The 21,144-nt window shown below is 35.2% G+C and overlaps 3 protein-coding genes across 4 annotated transcripts; all 3 read right to left on the bottom strand.

The window, feature by feature from the left end:
- Window positions 1–509: 509 nt before the first annotated feature.
- On the bottom strand, window positions 510–6,219 carry LOC115445186 (replication factor C subunit 5). The gene is made up of 8 exons (XM_030171379.2): window positions 6,058–6,219; window positions 5,907–5,971; window positions 5,700–5,827; window positions 5,023–5,185; window positions 2,729–2,888; window positions 2,218–2,432; window positions 1,831–1,908; window positions 510–1,210 (listed from the first exon to the last, which is right to left on the bottom strand). The coding sequence occupies exons 1-8, from the start codon at window positions 6,090–6,092 to the stop codon at window positions 1,050–1,052; spliced, it is 1,005 nt and encodes a 334-aa protein (XP_030027239.1). The 5' UTR covers window positions 6,093–6,219; the 3' UTR covers window positions 510–1,049.
- Window positions 3,083–5,012, bottom strand: LOC115445187 (ras-related protein Rab-28). Its single transcript, XM_030171380.2, has 4 exons — window positions 4,433–5,012; window positions 3,820–4,008; window positions 3,507–3,740; window positions 3,083–3,340 (listed from the first exon to the last, which is right to left on the bottom strand). Exons 1-4 carry the CDS (start codon window positions 4,508–4,510, stop codon window positions 3,110–3,112), a joined length of 732 nt encoding a protein of 243 aa, XP_030027240.1. The 5' UTR covers window positions 4,511–5,012; the 3' UTR covers window positions 3,083–3,109.
- Window positions 6,220–6,918: 699 nt separating the features above from the next.
- On the bottom strand, window positions 6,919–20,123 carry LOC115445217 (cap-specific mRNA (nucleoside-2'-O-)-methyltransferase 1). 2 transcript variants are annotated; one of them, XM_030171424.2, is made up of 14 exons: window positions 20,003–20,123; window positions 19,201–19,302; window positions 17,733–18,229; window positions 14,191–14,334; window positions 13,786–14,059; window positions 13,497–13,693; window positions 13,241–13,424; window positions 12,576–12,801; window positions 11,810–11,924; window positions 10,879–11,131; window positions 10,218–10,318; window positions 9,991–10,106; window positions 8,249–8,487; window positions 6,919–7,228 (listed from the first exon to the last, which is right to left on the bottom strand). In XM_030171424.2, exons 1-14 carry the CDS (start codon window positions 20,013–20,015, stop codon window positions 6,975–6,977), a joined length of 2,715 nt encoding a protein of 904 aa, XP_030027284.1. In that variant the 5' UTR covers window positions 20,016–20,123; the 3' UTR covers window positions 6,919–6,974. The 2 variants fall into 2 exon arrangements, with proteins under 2 accessions (XP_030027284.1, XP_037294532.1); XM_037438635.1 differs by lacking the exon at window positions 6,919–7,228 and having other exon boundaries at window positions 8,268–8,458.
- Window positions 20,124–21,144: the final 1,021 nt, after the last annotated feature.

Genomic DNA, 21,144 nt, shown 5'->3' with positions numbered 1-21,144 from the left:
TTTTTGTTTCAATAATCTTACCTAAAAAATACCATTATGTGATTTAGCAAGTCTTAGCCATTTCTCGATATATCTAGGTTATTAATTATAATTCTATCAGTGTTACAAGATTAGGCGTTTTTACGCCATTCAGACTACTGGGAATGGTGATTATCTCGAAAATCTCGCATTTTCGAATTCGTTTTTGAAGTATTGGAAGTCATTCGTGACCTTCAAACGTACAAAAAATGTACTAAGAACACCTTTTAAACCAATGGATGTTTTTTGCTCCTTGCCTTCATGTCCGAATTTTCGGCGACTTGAGCCACCATCCACCATCCATCACCATCTGGCAAACTGGATGCGACGGATTCGCCATTAAACTAGTGATTGTAATGCCTACTTAGTGAAGTAGTTTTACAAATAATGCTTATTTTATATTTTAATATTGTTTTTTTTTTAACGTGGCTTTTGTTTATTAGCCTGAAAAAGATTGTCTTATACAAACGAAAAATAACAAAAGACACACATTACTCGTATAACAGTTTATTTTTTAAATAAAGTCTACGTAATAGTTCAAATAAAGTTTACAAAATCATAATATGTTATATGCAGTAATAACAGAAGGCACTGTTCTATAACAACCATTGATCCAATTAAGAAATATTTGAAATACGTTTATTGTTTACTGTATCATTGTTTTATACTTCTTTAAATTCATAATAATATCACGGACTCTAAAGAACAAAAACATTCGCACAAATAATATCGCGTCTGACGCGTTTTTTTTTTAACATAATTATCACTGTGGGCGTAAATTGCGATACACTGGAACTAGTTTTTTTTTTTATTTTTATCTAAGATGTTTTGCGGTTTGTGTTCTTCAGTACGACAGGTGACACAGTCATTGTTTTATTACTCTGTGGCAAGTACTCAATGTATCACAAAACTATAACTTTCGATTGTTTTGCTATAGCAAAATAACAGTCTTCCACGAGCCGGATGGAATGGTTGGTGCCAAGTTATAATCATTTTCATGGTAATGAAGCATCAACATTTTAGTACATTAGTTATGACGCGTCCACGTCTATTTTGACCTGATCCCTGGCGGTCTGGAAGGCGGCGATGAGTGCGGCCAGCTCGATGCGTTCACTGCAGCCGCTCGCGAGCCGCGCCTCCGCGTCCGCCATCTTGATCAGCAGACCCACTAGAACTTCCGGTGGTAATTTTACTGTAATAAAAAAATACTGATGGTAAATGATTACCACGAACATTCTAAATCGATTCTCTCAAAAATAATCGATGAATGTGTTTCGTGGAGAAACCAACCTGTGAGTCGCATGTTGGTTTCTGAGCCAAGCACAAGCAAATGACACGAACGTTCGTGACGTGTTTCATGCTACATTAAATAGAAGCAGACCTTTACGTGATCCTTTACCATAACATAATTAGAGTAGTATTATAAAATATTCTGATTATCCGGTAACCACAGTGGCCACACGAAACGCATTACCCACAAATATCCTTACGTACTTTTCTTTCAAATACCATCACGGTTGGGTTGGTTGTCGCGCGATTTTAGCTATATATAACCCAATCCACAAGGCCTTATTATCTATGACAGTGTAAACTCGTAGCACGGCTATGTTACGTTATCTTATATTGTATACCAATTTCCATTGTCAATATGACGCTTGGCATACACAATTAGGCCCCAGATCTAAGAATCCTGCTTATCCTACCGCTCAGTAAAAAACAAATATAGATATAAAATAACGTCTGGCTACAATTTATTCGAAATTAAATTGTCAAAATTAATGAAATAACAACCAATTGACTACAGTGCCTCACCTCTTTGTATGATGGTGTGGATTTCCGTAAGAATGTCGTTGAGAGCCAATCCTTTAGCAATTTTTAGGTCTTGAATTTCTGTATCGATAATTGTTAAGGAAATTACTTTTAATACACCTAATAAGCAGTCTCTGAATTTAGTATATGTAATATATGGCAAATCCATACTCACTGACAACCACTCAGACAGTCAGGAATTTAGGACAGTCTCTAATTTAACGGATTACTTAATGCTGTGCAACATGACTATCCGGCCATTAGAAGTTAGGAAAGCCATTAAACCAAAATGTGATTAGTTAATTTCGCCCTAATTTCTTGACATAATTATTCAGAAAAGTACCGCGGAACCAATTAAAAAATATATTAGTAATTATTTAAAAAGGATACGTTTAAAACATGTAACAAAATCATTTTCGTTAAGCAACATGTTTAGTATGTTGTTGATGTCTGATCGCAGCGGATGTCCCACACACGTGTACACGTTGTCCTCTGTGACGTGACGGTAAGCGAGCCACGTGCTCTGCAGTGTGTTCAGGACTTTTCTCATGTCGCCTCCTGAGAGAGTCAGCAAAGCCTTCATCCCGTCTTCTGACATGTTCACGCTATAACATTAAACATATATTAAAAAAATGTCTCTTTACGAGAAACATAAATAGGATATATATCCGCACGGATAGCGATCATTGAACATAAAGTGTTAAAACCCGCCATGATGGCTCACGTAAGTTTGTCGCGTTCCGAGGTCAGCGTTTGTATATCCGGTTCCAACAGGCCGGCATAATCGTGTCGACTGTGAACTCTCGTCAGTGGACATTCCATTGGACCACTCCAGTTACCATCGGGTGCAGTGGAGCACTTTGCCGTACAGGTAAAAAAAAAAAAAAAAAACTATAAATACCCTTCCTGATCGGCGATTTGTCGCAGCCGCGGCACGATCTGCTTGTGGTTGAGCGGCGCGAACCGGAACCGTGTGCAGCGCGACTGCAGCGCCGGGATTATCTTGCCCAGGTAGTTACAAATTATGCAGAAACGGACGTTCTCCGTATACTTCTCTATAACTGAAATATAATAATAAATACCCACTTTGCAAAAGTATTCTAAAAATATATTGACACCATATTATTACGCAGATTACATAAGGAACATGTTAGTAACTTACGCTCTGCTACACGTACATATAAGTTCATTATTTGAACAAAATAGAATAACATCAATGTTAATGCGTAATTAAATAAAAATAAAAAACATAGTATAACGTTTCAATTTTATTAGTTTTTGACTATTGTATACAGCAAACGGTTGATGAAGCCCGTCTCTGAATAGTCCTTAATGCCTTTCTGTTCATAATGAGCGACTGGGTGGGCTCGGGCGTTTGCAATGGTTGCGGAGTGCGGCCGTTCCTCTCAGAGTCCCTCGGTACCGGCGACTTGCCCTTCACCATCACGGGCGGATACTTCCGCACCTTCACTCCTAGAAGACGACTAACCAGGTTTGTAAAGGTGTTGTTCACCTAGAAGTAAATATAGAAACTACTGTTCACACTACACATCTAGCCTTATACCTACATTATAAATCTACAAACAGGCAAAATATTCATTTTGATTCCATTAGAAAATATATAAACTGAGTAAATATATGCAATAGGATCTGTAGTTAAAGTTAATTATTAATGTTACCATTTCGCCAGTTCTTGCAGAACCCTTAAAATTTTCCAACAAATGCTCTGAAGCGAACTTTTGGACGCAGGAGAGTCTCACGGCGCGCTGGTGCTCCAAGTCAGACTTATTCCCAAATATGGCCATCAACGGCTTCTTCGTCTCTGGTTCAAAAATTTCCTTAACTTTAGTTATCCAAGTGCCTAGCTTCTCAAAACTTTGTAAGTTTGTTAAATCATAAACAAATAAAACAATCTGAAAATTAAAGATCTAGTAAGCAAATATACATCATAAAGTAATTATTTATAAGAGAGGTTGAATGTGCTATTCTTACATCTGAAGCATACAAGTAATTAGTGAGCATATTGGTGGCGAGCGCGTTGCCGGCCACGTCGCACAGCTGCAGCGGCACGGCGGGGCGCACGCCCACGCACTGGCCCGCCAGCACCTCCGCGCCCTGCGTGCCGCCCGCCCCACCGACTACTCCAGCGCTGGCGCCCAAGTAACGTGTGCATAAACTACTCTGGACAAACCGAAATAAAATCAACACTTATTTACTCCACTTACTCGAAACACTCTCACCCTGCCAATTTGTTTTACATTAAGGATAGATTTTCCATCAGACAAAATTATTCATTTCATAAAACACAACATGAACAAATCAAATATTATATTTGTATAAAACTGTTTAATTGTGTTTCATACACACTTGGTGAAAAGTTGGTGCCCTAGTTGCGCCTCTGCTTACCCCTTTGGGAATATATGCATATGTTGTGTGTTTTTCATATTAAGCTGGGTTTTAATCTATTTGATGCATAATTTTTATCAAACAATTGAAAATTCGGCCCAATAACTAACATAAAATTATTGTCAAAAATTAACAAAGTTTATTAAAAACATTTTTGTTTTTAATGTTAAACAAATGAAAAAAGTTCAACAATACTTACTTTGCCTGTAGATGGTTCACCAAGAATTGTGATCTTCACTGTGCCACTCTCAACTTCATCTTCACTATCCGACATCATGAATTGATCAAATTCAAAATAATACCACTCATTGATTAAGAAATTAGACTTTAAAAATCACAGACTTAAAAAAGTGTTATACTGTCAACACACACAAATATTTTAAATAGATTTCACAATAATTTTGCTAGCACAAAAACAAGTGTTTGTGTTTATGTATGTGTTACCTTGGCAACTAATTTTTAGTTCATTATGGAATTATAATTATCTAATACATACACTTTTTATAAATCTTACTTTTCACATTCTGCTAATCTCATAGAAGAATAATCCAAGAAGCTGATTTTTATGAAGTAAATGCTGCATCTACTTTTACTGTGATGTTAGTGGCAATGAAAACTGGTTTAGGTTCACCTAATCTTTATTGTTTGATACAAGCCAATTTGTAATTGTAAATACTTACAGGATATATACAGTAATATCAAAATCTGTACCATAAAATGACTGAATTTAAAATAATTATGACAATAACATTGTCACATAGTTTAAAATATGTATACAAAGAAACTTACTTCTTCTTAAGGCATTTTGAGCATCATTAGTCATAGCATCTGCCTCATCTAAAATTATCAACTTTGGGCCAGCCTTAAATATTGTTCTTGTGGATGCAAAACTGAGTATCTGTCCTCGCACTATCCCAATACCACGGTCATCCGAAGCATTTAACTCCAGTACCTACAATATAAATGTAAAGTTAAATTCACAAATATAAAATAATAAACCTAGTAGACTTTGTTTTTAATATTTGAAATGCATGGTATATGCTATTATGCATACATGCATGCTATATTTTGCAGTTTAAACAATCAAAACATTAGTTTATATCCCAAGTCTTTCATTTCTAAAAACAAAAGTGACTAAGGCTGGTTCTTCTTTTTTTTTAAACAGGATAACCATAAATAAATAAAAAATAAAATAAATAAATGTCATTACAAACATAAAATCAATAACAATAGTTTTTAATGATCCCAAGTGGCGACTTTGGTGAATTATCAATTTATTGGTGACATCCATCAATAGTCACTCCAAGGCATCACATGCTTGCTACACTACAGAAGCATGGTGCTAATACTATAATAATTTATGTTAACAGCTGTAGCAAAGATAATAAAACTAATTAACATCACTTTATTGAAAAGAGAAACAGCTTACTTTATAGGATCTACAAATTTGAAATAAAATAATGTACCATGGAGTTAAATTGTTGTGGTGTGTACATTTGTTTGGCGCAGGCTAATATTGTTGATGTTTTACCAGTTCCAGGCGGCCCATAGAACAAGAGATGTGGTAGTTGATTCTCCTTCATAAACTGATTTACTGAAAACAAACACATAACCTTATCATGTGGCAAGCTTACTATGCAAATAAACAGCTAATATTCATTTAATTGACTTACTTGTATTTATTATATCGTCATGAGATACCAAATCTTCTAGCTTAGATGGACGATATTTCTCAACCCTGTAATTTCAATAATATTATTAAGTTGTATGCCCGTTAACAGAAAAACATTTCATCGCTTGAAACTTATGAATTACCGAACTCACCAAGGTAAATTCTTACTTGTTTCTCCGACAGTCATTTTTAGTTTTTTAATGTGAGTGGATAACAACTTTCTTTATTTATATAAACTTAAAAAAATACGTTCAAAATGCGTTAAACAAACCGCGAAATCTATGACAGAATCTATGAAATGTCAAAACTGAAAAGTGGTAACCAGTGTTGCCAGATGTAAAACATGCAAATTCGTACGAAGAATTCTATAAAAATAGAATAAAAATAATAATACATACATATTGTAAATGGTCGTATTTTAGAGAAATAAAAATTTTAAAAATTGTACATTTTTAAGTACATATTATAATTATAGGTTAATATATTTTTAAAAACCTATGAAAATGAAATAAAACCTAGTGAATACCGGTCAGATTTCGATACATATACGTATAAAACTGAAGATTTTATTGGTTGATCATGCTTATCTCAGGAACTACTAAACTGATTTCAATTTTTATTAATAGGAAGTTACATTACTTCGGAGTTTCAAACTATCTCCATACCAAATTTTTTAGATATTCGTTGGGTAGTTTTTGAGTTTTATCCCGTTCAGTTAGATATATTTGTTTGAATTATTTAAGAATTCCAACGTAACATAATTTCTCAAAAGTAATAAATTTCTCCGATTTTGCAAGTTTTTATACTGCTTCAATTGGTCATAGCGTGATGATATATAGCCTACACTATAGGCCCTATAGCCTTCTTAGGTAAGTGGGCTATCTATCCAACACTAAAAAAAATTTCAGTCCGAACTACTAGTTGCTGAGATTAGCGCGTTCAAATAATCAAACAATCTCTTCAACTTGATATAGTAGTAGGTATACATGTATACCAGTATAAATAAACCACAATTTTATAAAAGAATATAATTGTATTTCTATTTCTTATAAGTATAGTTCATTTCATTTTATCTCTTCATTTCTATATTATGTTGAATGTGTCCTTCGACATGTAGTCGTGACACTCCACCGTGATCGTCCCCTTCTAATATCGCGGCAGCGGCAGCTTCCCAAGGCCACATAACGCGGCTACTGTACGCGCTGACCATGTCGAGAGCTGCGCTCTCTGGTATAAAATACTCACTGCGTGGTTTTTTATCTTTCCCCATGGCGAAGTAATATTTAAAGCCACTTTTCTTGGACATTTGAGCTGACCATGGTTCTGAAACGATATAAGAGGTATATGAGTACGTCGTTTCACTTTTAATTTCGTTCATATATTATACCCAGACAAAATTATATATATAAAAAAATATATATGAAAACAGCACGAAATAGCTCGAACTCTCCGAGTGATTTTCTTTTCGAGAATAAAAATCCAGAGGACGCACATAGCACAGTGTGATGCACAGGTGGTATAAGCTGACAGCAAACGACTCGATACATCGTTTGTAGCTGTTTGCGAGGAAGCGCGCGGTGAGACGCAAACCAAACGATTGGCATTCCGTTCAGATCCGCCTACTCAGTCAACTTGTTTGTAGATATCTATAGCATTGCATCCACAAGTTAAAGCCTCAAAGGACGCGCCAACATCGCCTCCATTCCTCTCATTCTGTTCTATGAACTTATTTCCTCTCCTCTATATCTGGTCCGCGTAAAAATGTTAGGTACCGTTTCCAAAAAACAAGAAACTACATTTTACTATCTTTCTTATTTATAATAATACTAAAACTAGCCTCTGACAATGTCACGGCGTTAAGGCGATACCTCAAGGTCCATTTTCATACATTTTGTTTCGGTTTTAATTTGGGTAACTAAACAAGTATTGGCAAGTAAAGAATTTAAATTCACGTCTAGTTAGTGATTAGTTCTCGCAGTTGAAAGAAAAATGTAAAAATAATTAATAATCATGGATATTTCTGCCTTTAAAATTTCGTCATATTAAATTTTAAAGGCCGAAATATCCATGATTATTAATTATTTTTACGTTTTTCTTCAACTGCGAGAACTAATCACTAACTAGACGTGAATTTAAATTCTTTACTTGCCAATACTTGTTTAGTTACCCAGATTAAAGCCGAAACAAAATGTATGAAAATGGACCTTGAGGTATCGCCTTAAGTGCGTTTTCGAAATAAGAAGCTACCTAAATTGCAGAATTGATATAGTTATTTCATAGTTTATACTAATGCATGAAAACAAACAAAAACTTCACCTGTGTAATAATTTAATACTTACTGACCTTTTATTTCTTTAATGAAAAGAATCGATCCAACCGTATAAAACATTTCGCTTCTGTTTATTCTATCCGGAGTTTCGATAGTAACAGCCTGTTTCACTCGTTTCATTGCCCGATGTTGCAAGTTGTCTAATGCTATCGAAAATTTCTCCATATTAAACATTCGTTTACATCGTATCGGTAGAGCCTGGTTATCGAAAGGCTTATTTATCGCTGTGCAGAAAAGATTGCATTGATTTATTCTGTAAACAATATTTAGGTAAAAATTTGGCACCACAAAATTTTAACCGATCTTCGATCCGATCCCGAAAATAATCCAATCAAAATAAGTTATTTGTTCTGATTGGTTCATTTTCGCGATGGCTCGAAAAATATTATTTGGATGGTTTATTGAAAACGGTTGTGAGATCAGAGAGAAGAGAGAGAAAATCAAAATCCACCACAATAACCGAAGAAGTCACCAGAATATATGCGCAGTTGGCAATCGGTATGGATCAATCATTCACATCGTCTGTATACAAAATATTTCTAACTCTAGTAATAGTAACAAAGTAAAAGTATCTAACTCTAAAATAGTAGACTAGTTATTATTTTGAAGTTTCAAACACAACGCTAATTCCTAACACGCCAAAACCAGCTTTGAACTAATTTAGAACACTTACTCGTATCGAACGTACGAATCGGGAAAGGACGTAAAATATTGACCCACTTAAACATGCGAAATGGCGAAGCGATTTCCGCCCACGCTGAGAGACGATAATTTCTCGCCTAAACTTCTCCTTGTAGACAGAAACACATGCAATAATCGTATACGAGACTTTTCATAATGGCTACTATATGTGGATTGCTCGAAGTTGTTTTGACATAAATGGTAGAATGTGTCTCAGTTGGGGATGTTCAAATCGGCCATAATAGCGACCATCGCGCACAAGGTGCAAAGGCCGCAATAATAAATAGAACTTGTATGTGTGTCATGTTTCGAAATTAGCCTAATTGTATCCAATTCCGAATAGGTTGGAATTATTGTGTAAACTGACAATATAAAATCATCCCCCGTCAATTTTCCATCTGGTTGCCACTCAAGTAACCATCAAGTGTAGTGAAATAACTTTACGATATCCACGTAAAAAAATCGTCAGAATTGCTGTACGTTTTATATAGGGCCTTAACTGCTGTATAGAGAAGAAAATTTTCTTAGAAATCTGTCCACCATTTTTGAAGACATTAAGATCTGCAATCTGCATTCATAGATTTTTAAAAAAGTACCATCGAACTCTATGTTGTACACTCGAATTTATAAATACACACGCGCTGAGCGCTAATGAACTCTCCTCCAAATGTTTGCACAAATCTCTAAAAACGTTTATAACTTTCTAAAAAAACAGTGTTACTAATAGACCTTATCTATATAATATATATATATATATAAAAACGAATCTCTGTTTCCTATGGTCATCGCATCACACGTGAACGGGTGGGACAATTTCGCTAATTCATTCTGTTTAGTTGTGTTAAGCCAGGTTTTCATGAAAGAAAAAATTAAGGAAGTTGAGCGGAACATTAGAAAATTTAAGAAAACTTAACGACAATATAAATTTTACATAACTGTCAGTTGTTTAAATTAACTGTCACCGATTGACAGAATGCGCGCTGCAAATTCATAGTTAAGACTAAGACAGGGCAACGTCTGTCGAATCAGCTAGTATTTTATATTAATAAAAGTAAACAAATATAACAATACAAACCTTTCACTCAGTGTATATCTTGAAATGTCGACGCCGCCCAACATTAGGGCATCTATAATATGTAATGATTTACTGTGCATTTGATTATGGCCCTCTCCTCGATATTCTCTTACTATCTACAAATCAAAAAACATAACTTAAAAAATGCTAAGATCTATATTATCTATGCTATAATTTTTGGTAAAAAATATTAAGTTGAAGTAAAATTCGACGATTTCAAAAGTTACCTCTCCATAAATAAGAGTTTTTGAAGGCAGAGTCACGTGCAAATCGACCACACTTTTCCATCCACTAGATTCGAACTGAAATACTTGTTTCCCGCCGCAACCTGTTTGAAAAAGTTTATCGTATATATTTTTGACGCAATTTGATGGAAGCCTTTTGCAACTATATAGTTTCAAAACGCCGCCATTAGCGAGCACCTTAAACAGCAGTACTCAAGCACCTTGCTCTGGTTTATTGGCACTGTAGACATCACTGACATAACTACTAGCGTTATGAGACTTCAAGAAGACAAAGCAGTGCTATGGTGGAGGTGGGGCTAGTACTTATAGGATGTCATGAGTCGTGGAGCTTATCAACCAGCAGGCACCTCTGCCTTCCAAACGTTATTGTATTGACAGGAAAAGCATCATTTTATTACTTCAATCATGCAGATGAGTGACAAAAGTCCACAATATACAGTCAGCCTTAAATTTAAGTATAATAGACAGACCAAAATATGTAGGAATTATAAAGTGCATAAATAATATGGAACATCTTCCCGACAATTTATATCAATTCATCATTTAGGTATGGTCAATTATATATAATTCCTTGTAGACCTGACCAATAAAATAAAAGTGCAACAGAACATGCAGTCTAACAAAAATTAGTACAATGACTTACCTATAAAAATTCGTAAATCCGGGCTGTTCTTGCCACTACTTAGGAACATGAAATGCCAATCGTATACATTTTTGAACTTGGTCAATAAATCTTTTTCAGTCTCTAGATATTCGGGTTGTTTACTTAAAACATTAGATTTAAATGAATGTATACTGCTCGACTCCGCCGGCGGCTTTTTCATAGATGTTAAAATGATTTTTAGTACATCATCCGGATTTTGACGCTTTGGCGGCGTTCTTACTTGAACGGGGATCTGAAATCGTATGGAATATTGTTAATATACCTAAGCATAAATTCAAAGAAGTAACTACTAGTTTATCTTTTAGTTTTTATAGAAATTTAAAAATAAACGCACTAAACGACGACAGTAACAACAAACCCTTTTTGCTTTAAGATGGATAAGATGGATTTATGGATCCACAATTTTAGTAAAAATGGTGGTGAAAACCCCAGATTATGACGTTAGTCTAACGTACAAACTGCAAAGAACCATTTTTTTTCGCGGAGGATAAAGCGCTTTATCGCTACCACCACAGGGACCTTATTCTCTATGCCACACGTTATTTTTACAGTGCGTAACAAGCTCGTAACGCATCGCATCACGTTCAATACAATAGAAATTGGCATACAGAATACCATTCCACACAAATTTCATGAAAATAACACGACACGGCCGCGTTACGCGTTTGCAGTGTCATAGAAAATAAGGCCCCTGGGCGTGAGTGGCACAGTTATGTTTTTCACCGATCTTACACCATTATCAATTAGAATGGGCAGAGTGCTACTATGAACATTTTTTTTTTTGTATACGGAAAAATTATACTGATATTTTTGTTTATTCATTATATCTTAAATAGATTTATGTAATGAAGCATCTCTGTGGTAATTTTTTGTGCAAATTACATTCATGTTTTAACAATACTGAACCCACTTGCCACAGCTGCAAACACTGTTCCTTCATTTCCGCTTGGCATGTCTCCTTCAAGCTTACATCTTTGCTGAACGCCGCTATTTTAAGCAAATTTTTTATTTGTTTTTCACCGATCCTATGAACCAAAAATATAATGTTGTATTCTTTGTACTACCAGCTCTCACATACGGTTTCACCCGCATAGTATTTCAAATGTCGTCTGGCAAAATCTATACAGCCGATATAGAGTAGCCAGAAAAATATGTTAAAGTAAGATCACAAAGTATTTGTAAAATATGTCTTAGACCCTGCTCAGAATGTATGTAATCTGCTGACAATGTACTGACAGCGGCAAAAGTAGCTGAACAAATTTAAAACTTTAAAAGTTAAAACTCTTCTTTTTCACATTCACTTTTAATCGCAATATGTTTTCCTTTATCTAATTCAACGTAAACCCTCTCAAGTTTACATTAATGAAGGAAATCAGTTGTTGCTAATTGCAACAATATATAAAGGCGATTTAAAATTTTGTTTTTTTTTCAACTACTTTTGTAGCTAGCTGAGAATACACGAAAAATATTAAACTTTATTTTATTAGACAGATATCTTCTACGTGGACTTAACGATTTTTTTTATACATGCACGACAAAGTGACCCATTGCACCTAATGTTTAGTCGAGCGGGGTCTAATAGGATGTCCTCCGACGAGAGACGATTACCCCTAGGTATTACCGAATATATACAGGCTGATCCCGCAACGCGATTTTAATAATTAAATAAAACTCACACACAATTACTCCTGTACATGTATTCATAGAAGTTGGTGTCTTCTTGCATGACGCTCATTGGTACTAACTCTGCTACATCTTCGTCAGTATTGGTGTTGTTCCATAGCATGGAGTTTATAGAATATAGATGATTTTCGGCCGCCTCGGTGCCCAATTTCTTCCACAAACATATAAGGTATCTTTCAGAGTTCGCCGGTCTTGATGTAACAGGTTTATGTATGCATACTGACAAAAATGAAAAAATAGATTGAATTACCGACTTTTGGCTGAGTCTTCATTAGATTTAGGTATTTGTCGCGTACGTAATTTTAAGCGTAGCGTCGAAGATCTAAAGATATGAAAGATACATATAAAGTCGAATATACAAAGTATGTACATAAATTATAATTAGATTACACCAAATTAAACTTTGTTATATGCTATTTATTGGAATATTTAACATTTAAAAAAACTAGCTGTGCCCTATTCTCTAACTAGTTTCTCTTTCCGACACCGCCGAAAGAAAAAAAAGCTGAGATCCGTACCTCGGGATCTAGACACTAAGTATCCGATCGCGAGCTAAGTATGCCTAATTGTACCTTAGGTTTTCTAGCGTCTCGCTTTTATACTTAGGTATGTAACATGAGAAATGTTGAGTGAAATTTGTAAAAATAAAATCAATCACCTTTATCAAAACATCTGTACATTATGTAGATTAATCCAACGCTGAAAGGTGTGAAAACATCAAACAATTTTACCACAAAGTTGCCACCCGTCCTCACGAGCATGAGAGCTGCAAGACATTGGCATAAGTACAATTGTTTTGATAGTATCTCTTGAATATTTTCTTGCCCTTCCACCGAAAATCCCTGGGAGCAAACGGTCAATCATCAATTAGAAAATAACAACGGCGAAACGAAGACTCGATAATTTTAACTTACACCATCGGCCATGAGGAAATGAACTCCTTTATCGTCAGTGTGTTTTAAAACATGCTCTTTCAACGACATTAGATTCGCTGGGTCGAAGATATTACCATCGTCTTTGATACCGTAGTAAGGGTTAAAAGTTTCTGGAGTGCCAGCATAAAAATCAGACAATTTAAAATCATTCTTGCCTCTCAACGTGAACCCGAAACCTGGTGTAACAAAACAAATAGTTTGACATAATAATAAATGTATCTAATTACTTAAAACATAATTTTGAGCAATTGCTCAATTAAGAAATTACCTTTAGCTTTCCATCCCTTTCTGTACAAAACATATTCTGAAAAGCCACCGGGTCCGGCGCATACATCGGCAAAATATAATATTTCTTTTTTATCCACTGCGTCTTCTCCATTTTGTTTTTTAGGACTTGTGAACATGAAATCACAAATGGCGTCTATGTTAGCCATTTTGACGGCTGCCCTGTTTAGAAATATAACTGAACCAATGGTTTCGTATGGGTTACTTCTATATCGTGCACGTCTTAAATCTTCATCGTCCAAACTATCAAATATTGTCTGTAATATTACAAATATTAATCTAATTATAAATCTAGAACTTATTTCTCTTTGATACATAAAAAAGCGATAATATATAAGAAATTATTATAGATAGGTGTACCCAATACTCATTAAAATATTTTTTTTACCTTGGCATCTAATACGCCTTTCAATATGTGCGGTTGAACAAAGTCATGTTCATCGTCTATAGTGAGCTTTTTGGGTCCTTTTCTTAACCATTCGTCCAAAATGTCGCCGGATAGAGTCTCTTCTGGTGGTGGACTCATCCAAGACTGAGAATAATGAGATAATTAAGTTATTATTAAACTATTTCACTACTATTAAATAAACGGAGCGTTTGCCAACTAATTAGGGACACTGTGTAGCTATGATAAAAATACGTTTTTTTTTTGATAATGAGCTTTTTCTACTGTGGGAATTCCATGCTTAGGTCAATGTTATCTGACAAGTAGAGTAATACGCTGTTTATATCGGTAGTAAATAATGGACAATTGGACAAGATTTCTTATTTTGTAGTTACTAAAACATAACAATTTGGTTTTAATTGGTTACAGAGGAGATTATTTAAATTATTAATTTTATTAAAGTGAGCAATAATCTTCTTTTTTTTCTCTCTTTTATTTTATGTGTACTTAAAAGATTTTGAGCCCACATTTATAAGATAATTTATAAAAGTTAAGTTTTATGTATGCCGCGTTCACTATTTTAGGACATACATTTATATAAATATAAGTAACGAAAATGTAATTAGAATTAAGTAAAATTGTATTGTCTGGTTTGTGAACCAATAATAAAAAAAAAAAATAATAATAAAGATGCGTAAAATATTTTTCTAAAAAGTAATTTTGGGCTATGATAGACCTACTAGGCGTAGAAAGAATATATTATTATTTGTGCATAAATGGACAAACGATAGGTAAAAAAGGAAATTTTTCGAGAAAAGAAAATCCAGAATATTTCGAAATGGTAATACTTTCATATACGTAAGGCTCGACCGAGACGGGTTTTTCAATCTCGGCCGAGACCGAGACCGAAACCGAGAATGAAATAAAATCTCGGCCGAGACCGAGAAACGAGACCGAGAATAGACAAATCATAAATAAACTATGAAAAATTTGTTAACTGTATACTACAGTAGGCACTGTTTTATAAAAAAAAACCGCTTAACAATCAAAGTCAAATAACATAATATAGTATAAATTTTTTTTTTCGGTATTTTCGCCCTTCAAAGAGTGTCTCCTTTTATCGTACAAGTAATAACTCAGAAAACAATACTTATAAAAATAATTTTAACAAAAAATTTAACCGCCTTCAAAAACCACTCAAAGCCAAAAAATAATTTCACATAACAGGTAGGTATATGAGGTGTATAGGAAATTTAGATCATACATGGACTATGCAACGAATATAGCTTAACTAGCAATTTTAATTAGGCACCGACTCCAAAATTGGTATCCAATATATACCTGTTATGTGAAATTATTTTTTGGTTTTGAGTGGTTTTTGAAGGCGGTTTAATTTTTGTTAAAATTATTTTATTTTTGATTTTTGTGTTAGTAAAAATAGACCGTCTCGATGGCGTGTTTCACTCACGATATGACTATCGCACTGAGGAGTTACACCTCTGAGTACCCCTGAAAAGGGGAAAAGGTGTGATGCTATATATATGTATGTAAGAAGTAGATTCAAGCAAACCTAACACAAAAACACAAGTGATATATTTCGATCATAGTACAACTATCGCGCTGTGGTGTTACACCTCTGTCTACCTCTGAAAAGGGGAAAAGGTGTGATGCTAAATACATATATGTATGCATGTAAGAAGTAGAGTCAACTAAACCCAACGCAAAAACACAACTAATGTGTTTCGCTCGCAGTACGACTATCGCGCTGAAATGTTACACCTCTGCCTACCCCTGAAAAGGGTAAAAGATGTGATGCTATATATATGTATGTAAGAAGTAGATTCAAGTAAACCTAACGCAAAAACACAACTGATATATTTCGATCATAGTACAACTATTGCGCTGTGGTGTTACATCTCTCATCATCATCTCAGCCACAGGAAGTCCACTGCTGAACATAGGCCTCCCCCAAGGATCTCCACGTCGACCTGTTGGAAGCGGCCTGCATCCAGCGACTTCCTGCGACCTTAGCCAGGACGTCCGTCCACCTTGTAGGCATTACATCTCTGCCTACCCCTAAATATGGGGAAAAGGTGTGATGCTAAATACATATATGTATGCATGTAAGAAGTAGAGTCAACTAAACCCAACCCAAAAACACAATTGATATGTTTCACACACAGACTATCGCGCTGAAATGTTACGCCCTTGCCTACCTCTGACACTCGGAAAAGATGTTATGCTATATGTATAAGTATATGAGAAGTACACTCAACCAAACTGAATGTAAAAACATAACTAAAAACGTCATAGGAAAGCAAAATTCGCGATTTCGTTTTCTAGGACGACATAATTATTCTAGTTTTTTTAGTTTTAAAACCAAACTACTGAAGCGATGTTGAAAAAAATTATGGGACCAATCTGGAGAGAAATTCTTTCGAATAAAAAAAAAAATCCAAATTGGTACATAAATGAGCGAGTTCTGAGGTAACAAACATACAGAAGAAAAAAAAACATTCCCGTTGAATTGATAACCTCCTCCTTTTTTTGAAGTTTGTTAAAAGTAATTACATTTATACAATTTATACGATGTATTAAATATTGGATCCCTAAGATGTTTTTATTACATAGATACGTTGTCCGAGCTCAATACTGGCAAGACGAAAGTAAGGTAACTGCCCGACATTCACTTAGTCAACCTCCAACCACTGTCGCGGCTAGTCGGCTTACTAACTTCTTGTATTTTTATAAATAAAATGCCTTCCTATGTTTTTTAGACGATGTACAAATTATACTCCAACTGTGAATGAAAAACGTTTCATTTCATACGTTAGTAATAAGTATACACTATTTAACTTATTTTTTTAAACTAATAAATGCATTTCATTCGACTGTCATGGCGACGGGGCGGCCGACGCTCGGGCCCATTCGGAACCACTCGGGCTCGCTCGAGCCGTATCGATGCGAGCCGCTAGGGCTGTGACTATAGTAAATACTCCGCTGTTTTTATGTGCAATTTTGTTAGGGTATGACGCGTCTATTTGTAAAATGTCATTGTTGGATCCCACTGCTGGGAACATCTCTCCTTTACTACTGAGAGGGTTTAGGCATTCACCAAGCTGGCCTAATGTGGGTTTGTTACTTACTTTTATTAACTACAATATTTTAACTAATTTCTATTTAACAACAATGGCTAAATAAACCGTGAACGAACGGCGGGAAGGCGGCCGCAGTTCACCAACTGGGACTCCAACCAATCACAACGCAGACTGCCTACTCACTCACTCACACCGAGCGACGAATATGCCCGCGCGCTGATTTGAATCTCATTCTGTTCCGAACAAAGTTTCTCGGCAGTTTTTAGCCGAGAACCGAGACAAAATTCTCGGCTGGATTTATAGCCGAGAATGCCGAGACCGAGATCTCGGTCGAGCCTTACATATACGTCATTTTTATGTCTGGTCTAGAGATCCCATCAAAACATCTTCCCCTTAAGTTGTAATACTATTTATGGGATACCCATTATTAATATCCAAAAAACTTACTATTGTCTCTTTCGCTTCTGGTTTATCGTCGTCGGGAGTCCATTTAAAATCTTCAGGTATTTCGCCGACAATAGACGGCTTCATGCCCAATCCTCTTCGTCCTTTTTGTGATGATGCTTCGACAGGTTCCACACGTCCATGCTCAAATTTACCTAATCCTTTACCAGGCTTGAAACCCATTTTGCTCATCATACGTTTTGACACTTTTGAATATTCATTGCTATATGAATAATCAGCTTCATCATTATCATTTTTGCTATAAAACGAGTCATTCGACTGAAATGACGGTCGACTAGAACTCTCGCCATTTTCTGCGTCTTTGTCATCAAATGCTGGTCTGAAGTCATCAAATTGGTCACTCGGCGATGAGCAGTTTTCACTTATACTACTTCTACTACTTAGTCTAATGTTGCGTTCAGGACTATGTTTTGAATAGTTCTGAGTTGATTTGTTAGTTTGATGGAAATCTGAATTTACTTCATGATCATCGTCTGATTCTAAAAGCAACATATTAAAAATATTAGAACAAATTACCTAAAACTTCAATTACTATAACCACAATTAAACATAAGAATGGAGTTTTCTCTTTATGTTGTCATCATACTTTATCTTTGTTGTTATCATACTTTCAAGGAGTAAAAAGGAATAGAATGCAATTATTAAGAAGACGTCCGAGTTTTACGAGCAAGTCTGCTTTCAGAGCAAAATAAAACTTGTTCTCTTGGACGGAAAGAAATACTTCAGGAGATAAAGAGAACGAAGAGTACTAATGAGTCTCTGACTAACAAGGTTGTTTGAGACTATTAGCTTATGGTGACATAAATCTGTAGTCCCAAGTCTTTCATACCAGAGCAGTAAGGAATGAAGGTGCCAACAAATTTAGTAGGGGGATTATAAAAAAAAATAATTTTCCAATTTAAGGCATTTAAATATTCTCCAGAGGTAGAGAAAAACCGTATTAAAATCTCCAGGGGCTAAAATCATCTTTGGTACAAATACTTATTCAATCTGCTCACTGTATCTTAACTCTTGGTCTCTCGTGGCTCGCCGGCGAGCCAAGACAGCTACATGACATTTGCGTGTGTCACGGGATTATAACCTTATATACTACATAATAAGGTTATTTTTCCGTCACACGCGTAGCTGTTTGACAAGTCATGACGGGTTAAAATAAGTTCTAGTGATATAGATATTAAGATAACAGTAGTGAAAGTTCTAAGTGGGCGCATACATAGTGCGTATGTAATTCAGTAAGAAATGTATAAGTGCAGACGCTTTTCACATACACTTATTGTTAAAAATAAAGTTTTTTGTTTTAATATTTGTATACAATCTGTAGTGCTAGAACATTTGATAGTTTTAAAACTAGCCTCCAATAAAACTAATTGATTATGCCTGACAGACTATTGTTATAATTTCTTGTTTACCACAATTTGGTTGTATTTCAATTCCTTCAATTACAACTTACCTGATCCATGTGATGTGGTAGATGAAGCCCCATAAGTATCGGATCTAGGCCTCTTTGCTGGTGTTGGTGCCTCATCACTACTAGAGTCATCACCAGATGGATCTAAAAAAAAATAAATCAAAATCATATACTATATAGTGTATGACATGAGTATGTCAGGCAGGTATACTTGCCAGATTTTGTCATGCATTATGAATGAAGTAATCAATCCTAATTATTATAATTAGCTATCATTATCAAGCTGCTTAATCTTTCAACTGGAATGTCTCAAACACCTAATTCCTAATGTCTAGTTAGTTTTTTCTGACAATGTTATAAGGTTCAGTCTCATAACACCCAGATATTAAACAAACTTCTTTTTTCTTTTTAATATGACACATTCTTTTACTAATGTTTCTTGATACTTAATGACTGCATAATACGATGTCCTTTAAAGTCACCAGAATTGTTGCAGTCTATCAACAAATACAGCAGTCACCAGACTTGGCCGCTTATGCCTCCCCATGGCTGATTATTCACTCTATTATATCGATATTAAAATATTTCGGCTACAATATATGATCTAACCCTTACAATTATGATTGCACATCACTCATAAAGGATATCTGATCCATCAAATATAAATTTAGCTTTCTACATGTAAACACACAGGTATTATCTATAAATTTTACACACAAGTGAATTACATATTATACTAGGTATTTATAGGGTTAAAACTTGAATGTGTATGCATTGATAATTTATTTGAATAACCAAATCTTAGTCACAATGCGTAGGGTCTTGATAAAATAGAATACATTACCTGAAAGATTCATGCTGGTTGTGACCTTATATTTTATAAATAAGGAATGAAAATCTAATTCGCAATCACAACACAATTTTCCACTAAAATAAACGTAGAAATGTCAATTTGACATTGACAATTATAAATGTTGTGGATTGCCACTAAAAATTTCTATATTATACATTGAAAAAAAAATTATCCCTAAAGGGCCCATTTCGCGTAAATTGCATTTCACTGAGCCGCTATGTATATTTGAAAATAAAAAACTAATTATGGTTATAAATAGCCTAAGGAGTATAACGGACTGGCGTGAAAAATATCCGCAGGTTTAGAACCTACAGATACGCACCTTTGACTTAAAAAAACTTGTGTGTGTATTATTTGTGTATTATCGCTTACTTTACCGGTGAAGCAAAAAATCTTGAAGAAACCTGTATACCTGAGAAGTTCTCCATTTGAGAATTTTGAGAGTGTATCAAGTCTACCAATCCGCACTAAGCCTGCGTGGTGGTCTAAAGCCAAATCACTCAGTGATACAGGTGGTCTGAGCCCAGCAGTAGGACAAATTGTAATGAAAAAGAGTCTATAGATAGTGTCTTTTGGTTGCGTGAGGGTTTCTAAGCCTAAGGAGACGGTTCCGGACGACAACTTAAGACACTTCCGTCGGAGAAAGCAGGAAGCCATCTCTAATGCGCCGGAGAGGGCCACCTTGGAGTGTTATGCTGAGTTGGCATGTCGTGCCTTGCATATAGGGTTTGAGACTCGACTCGGCAGTAGCCCGAAAGTCAATATCAAATCCGGGTGGCTTAACACCGGGACGTAAGGTACGCTGACCCCAACATAACCACTCAGGCGCCCCCCACGAAGGCTGGGCGGTAGTAATAAGGTACTTTCTCCGCGTAACCAAAAAAAATAACTATTTAAGATACAAATCCGATATATTTATACAGTTTATATATCTTTTAATTAATTTGGAAACCCTGGTTAAAGTTACTTCTCTATGGTTACGCTCATGGTAAAACTGTTACTTGATTTATTGGGAAAGGTTTTTACCCTAGAATTGATATACCAAAGTCTATAATAATTTGACTGCGTTGGTAGCATTTGTAGTTGACTCAGGATTACAAGTTCCATATATATTATAATTATTCTCTTTGATT

This window comes from Manduca sexta, chromosome 14, assembly GCF_014839805.1.
Source record: "Manduca sexta isolate Smith_Timp_Sample1 chromosome 14, JHU_Msex_v1.0, whole genome shotgun sequence".
NCBI classification, from domain to species: domain Eukaryota; kingdom Metazoa; phylum Arthropoda; class Insecta; order Lepidoptera; family Sphingidae; genus Manduca; species Manduca sexta.
This window is presented reverse-complemented; position numbering and strand designations above follow the sequence as displayed.

Coding starts and splice junctions, on each gene's coding strand:
- LOC115445187 (XM_030171380.2), bottom strand. CDS start 4,510: ATGATGTCGGATAGTGAAGATGAAGTTGAGAGTGGCACAGTGAAGATC. Junction 4,009..4,432: donor GTGAACCATCTACAGGCAAA/GTAAGTATTGTT, acceptor CGGTTTGTCCAG/AGTAGTTTATGCACACGTTA. Junction 3,341..3,506: donor CTGCAAGAACTGGCGAAATG/GTAACATTAATA, acceptor ATTTACTTCTAG/GTGAACAACACCTTTACAAA.
- LOC115445186 (XM_030171379.2), bottom strand. CDS start 6,092: ATGACTGTCGGAGAAACAAGTAAGAATTTACCTTG. Junction 5,186..5,699: donor CACAACAATTTAACTCCATG/GTACATTATTTT, acceptor TTTATATTGTAG/GTACTGGAGTTAAATGCTTC. Junction 2,433..2,728: donor CAAATCGCCGATCAGGAAGG/GTATTTATAGTT, acceptor TTAATGTTATAG/CGTGAACATGTCAGAAGACG.
- LOC115445217 (XM_030171424.2), bottom strand. Junction 13,425..13,496: donor ATTTCCTCATGGCCGATGGT/GTAAGTTAAAAT, acceptor GTTTGCTCCCAG/GGATTTTCGGTGGAAGGGCA. Junction 11,925..12,575: donor ATGTACAGGAGTAATTGTGT/GTGAGTTTTATT, acceptor TTTGGTTCATAG/GATCGGTGAAAAACAAATAA.